This window comes from Austrofundulus limnaeus, unplaced genomic scaffold (assembly GCF_001266775.1).
Source record: "Austrofundulus limnaeus strain Quisiro unplaced genomic scaffold, Austrofundulus_limnaeus-1.0 Scaffold108, whole genome shotgun sequence".
In the NCBI taxonomy this organism is placed as follows: Eukaryota; Metazoa; Chordata; class Actinopteri; order Cyprinodontiformes; family Rivulidae; genus Austrofundulus; species Austrofundulus limnaeus.
In genome coordinates this window covers 1,456,847-1,465,380 of record NW_013952510.1, presented here as the reverse complement: position 1 = coordinate 1,465,380, position 8,534 = coordinate 1,456,847, and the positions used below count along the sequence as shown (strand labels likewise).

The 8,534-nt window shown below is 36.6% G+C and overlaps 1 protein-coding gene across 1 annotated transcript in view; it reads right to left on the bottom strand.

The window, feature by feature from the left end:
* The window catches only part of LOC106521423 (protocadherin-15), a gene marked incomplete in the record, with an annotated part of 194,164 nt that overhangs the window by 29,286 nt on the left and 156,344 nt on the right, over positions 1-8,534 (bottom strand). Inside the window, 1 exon segment of the mRNA XM_014013980.1 lies at positions 7,781-7,893. Within this exon segment, the coding sequence (XP_013869434.1) occupies positions 7,781-7,893 (113 nt within the window).

Below are 8,534 nucleotides of genomic sequence, written 5' to 3'. Positions count from 1 at the left end.
CACACACACACACACACACACACACACACACATCCTGTCTTACTGTGGTACTATTTATTATCCAGGGAGCGACACCATTTTGGGAATTCTGACCCATTTAGATATAAAGTGGGCTAAATTTTGTGCCGGCTCATAAACATCCATTTCTTGTTACCAGGAAAGAAAATATATTTTTTTGTATAGAAAGACACAAGAAGTCCTTTAGAACGGGCCATAACAGCTGATTAATTTTTTGCCTAAAATGCTTTGATAACATTTATGTAAATTTTTTAAAATCCAGTGCGAACAGCCAGAAATCCAATGAAGGCTGTATTTCTGCCCAGCAGTCTCCAGCTTGAAACGYTCATTTTGGTGTCCCCGCTTGCTGTTGCCTTCATCTTTCACTTTATCYACCCATGACCTCTTCTTTTCCAGAAGTGTTTTTTAATTGACCAGAGGATTTTCATTAGGAGACTGCTGAGCCAGCGTTCTTTAGGACTCCGCTATAAAAAAAAAACCTTTACAGGATCTTTTCCAGCTGGACTTTAAAGATTCAAGTTTTCATTGTGTTCATATGTGACAGTAATTCAAGATGGTTGTGAGACATAATGGTTTTGATTTCTGAAAATAAAAGMCAGAGCAGGTGTTCTTTTAATATTAATAATAAAAAAATACATTTGCATTAAAATGTGATTTGAGTATTTATTTCAGACACTATTCCTCACTTCAGCTTGTAGTTGAACTTTTGTGGTGATAGATCACAAGTTTTTATTCTTCTTTCTGCTTAGCATCATCTCAACAATCACAAGGATCGGCCTGCACCCTAACAGTCACCTCCTAATCCCCCCCACTCACACACACAACTCCATTCCTTTGATACACTATCTATGTCACCTMTTTCTTTTTGTCACTCCCTTCTGTCAATCATTCTTTCTAGATTATACTGCTGTCTCAATCTCAAAAAGTTATTTTCTCTCCTGTCTTCTGTCAGCCTGTGTTTTCTTTTAATGGAAGGTCCTCTCCTCATCTTTCACCGTACTGTATCACTGTCAGCTGAGAGGCAGGAGTGTCTGAGTGAAGCATGGCTCAAAAACAAATACAGAGCAAAGGAATGACACGGTACTTGACAATAAAGAATTATGCTTGTGCTTGTGAGTGCATCCATTGTTTTTATCAACATCCTCAGCCAAGCATATAGAAAATGGGAAATTTTATTTTTTCTGAGAATTATTTTCTGCATTAAATTGAATGAACATGGTCTGGATAGCCCACAGACATACCATAAACATTTCTAGGACCCATAATTGGTCTACTTGAAAGGGTTGTGGAGAATGTGAGAATTCAGGTGAAGAAACTGTAACTTGACTAATGAAAAGCAACAAACCATGCAAAACATAAACATTTAAATGCATTTAAGTAAATAAAGAAAAGGACTTCAGACTCAAAACCGTGTGGGCATGCACATATTTATGTAGAGCAATAATTTAAGTAAAGGTGCCAGTTTGGTAAATAAAAAAAGTTACGTATAAGCAGATAAACATGTATAAATTAAATGACTAGTTTGAGCAAGTGAGTTCTGCCTGCTCTGACTTCTGTTCAGAAGAGCTGTTTATGTTAATGAGCTCTGTTGGTAACGCCCTCCAAAAATCTGTTGAGCAGAAGCTCCGTTGTACAACTGTATATATGAGACCCTGAGTCAGACCCAGAGGCAGAGTCGTGGTCGCAGCTTTTATTTCTCTCTCCATCCTCTGCTCTGTGCTCACTCTGCATGCTGTTACCAGAGCATGGAGCAGCAGCGGTCAAAATACCTCAGAAACTCAAACAAATAGGCTTTAACAAGGCTTTAATAAGCTAAACAATAGAGGTACATGAGAAAACGTGTTCAAAACAAACAAAAATAAATAATTAAATTGCATCTGTGCCAGTCTCAAATCTTAGTTTCCCCACTCTCTGGTCCAACACTCTACCCATTGCCCTATTGGAGGCTTGCTGAAAAATAAGCTGCGCATTGCACAACAACAACCGTGACGGCTTGTTATACTGAGGAGGTGGGGCTTCACCCGGGTGAGGGGCTGAATGGAGGTTCMGGTGGGTTGTCGTACGGCTTGTGACATCACAAAATGATGGAAGTATAAAACTTGTCGTTAATATACATTAAAAATACATTTACTTACAGTAAATGTGCCCCTAGGTGCATTTTTTTTGTCCTAGGACTGTTTTTTTAAGAAGTACATATCCAAAGTTGAGTTAAAAAAAACCTTTAAAAAGTGAATTTTGCATAATAGGTCCCCTTTCAGCAATCCAGGTGTTTGGTCAGTGAGATCTACATTTAAGGTCAATGAACAAAAGCAGTGGAACAAGGAAAGGAATAAAATATGTATTTGTTGTTTAACAAGTACATATTCTCAACTACACTCAAATGTGTATATTCTTGACATTTAATTTCACTGAATTACAATTTAATAGTTTTAAAAATAAGTAATTACATTTCATAATTAAAATGATGTGTAAAATGTGTGAGTTTAGACAGTGGAGTGGTTTTTTAATATTCTAAATGTTCTTATGCTGTTTTTCCCCACACATTGTACTTGTACATTATATTAATATTTTCTAGTTTTACGTACATTTCTAATAATTGATTACTGTTAGTCAAATTATGTTTGTGAGAAAATGAAGCACCATCCATGCATTTTATTTTGTTTTTACAACTCAACACCAAGTTGTTAGTTGTAACCCACTGCTTCTCTTCCCTGTTCATTATTCTCTGGTTTCAGTTMTTTTAAGATAGTTTACAGAAGCAACAACCAGTGTTGACACATTCCATAAGATGCAATATATTAAACAGTAAAAAAAAGAGAGGACATACTACTAATTAGGACATAAATAAAAAGGTGGAGTCAACCTAAACAGAGTGCAGAAGACAATTTGAGTAATTCTGTTTTCATCTTTAGCTTTTCATTGCAGGAAAATTTCAGTAACTACCTAGCAGGATTTGAAAACTAGTCTTTCAAGACAATGGATTYATGTAAACTGGCAACAACAACAATAAAAAAAAGTCAGCATTAAAATTAGCCCAGTTTCTGTGATGTTTTTGTACTGTTAGCAAGGGAGAAAACTATCCACACATCTTTATCTAAGAGCAGGAAAAACCTGGACCCAGCTACCACTACCTCTTCAATACCTTCAGTTCCAATACCTCCTTTTTCACTGACACTGGTTTAAGGTCACAAAAACCTGCAGAAATAGGAATTGATTCATTCATGCCAGACCTGCCGTTTCTCAGGCTTTTGAAGCATTTATATYGGTGCTTTATTATATTTCAGATCCATGCGAGCCGTTTGATCTGAAAAAGCAAGACAGCCGCACACCTGCAGTGTTTGCCCAACGTCATTTCACATTTATACGRGAATTTTATTACAATCCAGAGCTGAATGATGCGTTCGCGAGAAGAAGCAAGAATAAAAACAACAAAAAAAGTTCAAACATGCAAAAGTTGTCTTCATGTGAACAGTATGTGAGTGCACAAAAGTCTGAGTGCTGACTCCGAGCATAATCTGTCATGCAAGTGAAATATTTTGAGTGCCTGTCATTCTGACTATCTGAAATATCTTTCTGTCCATCTGCATCACAGTATTACATCATTTAAAAAAGAAGAAAAAAAAAACCACCTGTCTGTTTGCCTAATCTACTTCAATCTGTCTGCCTGTCAGCTCATGTGTCATTTTAAAGACTTATCATCCAGAATGTTGATCTGTCTGTCTGCGTGTGTCTGCCTATCAGCCTGTCAACTTCAATGTGTTTTTGAAATGCTAAAAGCAATGCCACTTTTTTTTCTCCCTTTATCCCCCCCAAACCTCAATACTATAGTGCTTCCCTGCTCTCTCCCTCATCACCTTTACCATCTCGTCCCAACTTTCTCTGCCCAACGTCCCCCTTCCCAACATCTSTCGCTGTCTCTTTTATCCCTCCTTCCTTCACTGTCTCCCAACTGTGACTGATCTTATAAATAGCAACACTGCAGTCGGTGGCCATTTGCTGTCACAAACGCAATATTGCCAAGAGTGCTTTATGTGCACCGGCCTGGTGTTGTGGAAGGTAACCTTCAGCCTAATTGGTATACCAGATGTGTTTCTTATGGCTTAACGTGCCGAGGGATGATTCATTTCTTATATTTGTAAACAAAAAATGAATTAAAAAATCATATTAGCAAATTACAAATCCCCCCAGGTTCATGACTTATCAAAAGTTGTTGGGGCTCAATGTCATTTTAAGGGAAGGCAATRACATTCAAAGCCTTGCTGTTACTTTTCTATTTAACCTTCTATACTCAAATTAAAGTAGCAGCAGAAATTTAATGCACCAAAATTAAAGGACCTAAACCGCTACGTGACATAAATTTGACTTTATTAAAATATGTTTTTTTACTCAATACACCACTTAGTACATCTTTTTGGACATGATTTCACTTAAATGTGAGAAAGGTTAGCTTAGAAAATAAGTCAAAATACTGGGTTTAAACTGTGTACCAAGATAAAATACAAACAATACCAAGTTTCTCACACTAATAATTCATGTAAATAAATAAAGCTTATCTATCTATATAATCATGWACMCGGGCACARATTTTAATGAAACTCAAAGTAATTCTGGATTGATTTTTGGAGTTAGCCTGATTTAAGATGGCTGCCAAAAGTGRTCATAACTCTGCTTTTAAAACACATTTTACATAAATAATTAATGTTCAGAGTAGAGAATGACTCACAACTGTGACTAGACCAAATTTTAGCKCAGTATCTGTACAAACAGAGTTATAACCAGTTTTTTGTTAGCTAACATTGATTAGCCTTGGCGGTTAGCTTAAAATGAGCTGACTCCAAMGGTCATTARTTGCAGAYATCCATCCAGTGGTTCATGACATTCGGCAAAATCTTTACAGCTGCTTTGCTTTTGGCAGCAACAGGATAATAAGCCTTAGAGCTTCTTGTTAAAAGCAYGAGTTACAAGGAACTCTGCTTTTTAAAATCTACTCTGCTTTTGTATTTCTGCACTCTTTTCATCTACTTTTTTTGAAACTGATTTAATCTTTTGTGAAATACTTTTTAAATCGCACTGAACTGACAACAAAAATAAAGTTTGAATATTTTCAGTTTCATGAATGTCTAATTTTAAAACCTCTTTTTWAAGCAAAGCCTAAAAACGACTGCACGATTCACAGTTCTGGGCAGTTTCTCATCGCAAAGGAGACGTTGACAAAATTATTCTGTCTGTTCTTTTTGCAAGTTTAAAGATTTACTCTGGTGTTTTGATACTCTGCAGATCAATGAGCGTCAGTGCGTCAGTGCGTTATATAATCCAACATCTTCCTAATTAAACCCAATAACTCCATCTATTAGTATTTCAGTTACTTTGATGGGAGCCAAATAGGATTACTGTCACACTGATACCTCTGAGTTTGCAAATGTCTGAGGCCGATAAGGGCTGTGACCTCTTCCCTGGTTAGTTGTGCGGTTCTTGCACAGGATGTGTGCGGTTGAACCACGTCAAGAAGCTGATTAAGAACAGCCGGATTTATCTAAATCTCTTGTCATGCTCCAACGTGTTATCTTTGTGTAATGACGCAAGACAAAGCAACATATTTCCATCTTTGATCATAAAACATCTTTWTAAAATTGCAAGGCTTTGATTGTTGGAAGAATTTTGGGCTTTTAACTCTCTTATCATTTTCTAATTAGATTAATTAAAGTAAGCAGCTGCGAGACGTTTTGATAGCATGGGGAAAAAAACCTGAGCCTTCGTTCGCAGATTAAAATACATACACACACCCACACACACACACACACACACACACACTAAGCACAACAAATACCCAGGATAGAAAGTGGAGGAAAAGGCTTTCAATAATCTTTCAATATTTCCTCTCCATTCACTTAACCTCATGCTGATCATTTCCACTAGATGCTAATAACTATTCATGCATCTGCAACGCTGACKGCATACTAATTCTGCAGGTGCACAGAGCCTTCCCCAGTCAGAGGCAGAGAGGCACGGGTGGATCTACTGCTCAGACTGAGCACAGCCGCAGCAGTTACTCAACYAAACTTCCTTCTCGGCTGTTTGCTACTGTGTGTGTGACCCACCGAGTGAAAACAAGAAATCATGCCAAAGCTTCGGCTGACAGGTGTGTAAAATGACAGGTGCAGGAGTATAATATTTGTGCATTCGGAATTAAATCCCCACATTTATCCACATATTTATTTAAAATAATATTTCTTATCAATGTCTAAGAACTATTTTCTATCTTGTTAAAAGATGACAAAGTTGTAGCTGTTTTGGTCAAACACTGTTAAAAAAAGAAGAAAAAAATGGGTGCACAATCTTATACTTTATTGCAACACATCACGCTCAGAGTTTKTGTTTTGAATGATTGTCATCKACTACCACATCAAATTTTAGCTCAATMTCTGCAAAATATTTGTGTTTTMTAAGGTGAGCTGTCCTTATAGATCATCCAAGGAGAACTCAAAGAAGAGCTGCTGTCTTCTGGGTGTCTCCCTCTGGAATATTTCAGAGAATGTCCCACTGAGAGGAGACACCAGGGCAGACTCAGAACTTGCTGGAGRGATTAAATGGCCTCTCTGGCCTATGAAGGCTTTGTGATCTTCCCCAGGAGGAGATGGAGAATTGAAAAAAAAACTTGACCTGTTTGTTGCCTTTATTAGCCAGTTATGGATAAGCAGCAAGAACTAAATAGATGAATTTTCAACATAAAACAGTGATGATTGTCTGTTAGCAAAATATCTGATGAAACTAGACAAAACTACAGACACTGTTTTGTTCATTTTACCATCACCAAAAAGGATAAGCAACTATTGTAGCTGTTTTAAAAAGCAAAACATGGATCAATTTTACTTTGTGAATTTTACAAAAGAACGTCAAATCAAAGAAGACAAAAGGACACAATAGCTAAAGATTAGGCCAATTTAATTGAACAAAACCAGTGACACATATAGTCACAGTGACAACCTGAGAGGGAGTTTGTTTTTTCTAAATTGGGCTAAAAGTGTCAGAAATTGGTGGTTATATAGTTCGTGTTGTATAATTGCAGAGATTGTTGTCAGAACAAAACAAAAAAACTGATTGGATAGTGTGACTTGTGTGATTTAGCTGTCTTTTCAAACATAAACCTTTTCCCCCTTTTTATTTTCTCTTGTAAAACAAAAACATGTCTTATTGTTCTGTGATTTATCCAACAAACCGGTAATGATGCTCCCTAAATGTCCACCACACAAAGTTAAAAACAACTGTCGACACCAACTTCCCTAAAGTTCAAACTCAGGAATCTCTGTGTGTTCATCATGTTATTCTTAAAAGCAAACATCCATTGTTTTCTTTAGACTATGCATTCTCTGTGCTACTGTGTGTTCAAGTAATTAAGAAAACAGTCAGCAAAAAAGGGGTTTCTAACACCCTGTGGTATAGTTTTTATGCTTTCAAATCTCTTGCTGATTTGTGGGCGATGTATTCTTATTTACTTTTAATTCATCGGAGAAAACTTAATATTAAAATCAGTTTTCTGCTTACAAATCTTCTTAATGTTCTAATCCCTTCTTTTAATGCAACACATTCAAAACCCGAAAAACTGATTTGGCCAAGTCCAAATGTATTCAGAACGTATCTACCAGTTAAGTTTGTGAAATAGAGATCAATGTTTCTCTCTTTTTACTGCACTTGCCACATGTTTATTAATCAAACCGATGCCTTAAATCACCCAAACATTTAGAAGATGTGTGTGTGTTCATACCTGTAYTCTTCTTGAGTGAACACAGGGATGACTGACGGCTGAAGGACAGTGATTTCAACCAGWGTCGTGTTCTGCTTCAAAGGCTCACCGTGATCATAGGCCACCACCACCAGCTGTCAGAAACACACACAGGAATATACACCGAGTCTGAATATCACCATATAGATTACATTTATGTAATGCTGTTGCTGCTGCTCTTGTTTACACTCCAACATTGCAAATATTTGTTGCATTAAGTGAGGAAAAAGAGGACGGCAACAGAATAGCAAGACATTAATAAATAAACAAAAAGCACATTATTTGCATAGACGAGAAAACGGAACAAGTGAGCTCYCTTTGGTATGATTATGGATTTTTTCTGCTTGCTTAGACTTCAATTAATTGGTGATAACAACTGTTAACAAGACCCAAAGGAATGGTAATGAGGGCCAACCCTAAATGTAAATACACTGAAATCTATTATCTAAGAGTACTATAATTCAAACAGGAAGTTGTTATAATTATCACACTCCCTTCAGCATTYACACAAAAATTATATAATCTAGGAACTCTTAAATGCATAACTCACCTATTAACAATACTTGTTCTTTCATACTGGCTCACTTATTTGGTCCTATACAGTTTTATTATGTACAATGCCACTGTGCCCCTAAAAACATAAAACTGTGCTTAGAGGTGAACAGATCAGCTTTTTTTATTTTTAAGTGTGCACTTTTGAAATCAGTTCAGATTTATAAAGCTAACTCTTTGCTTG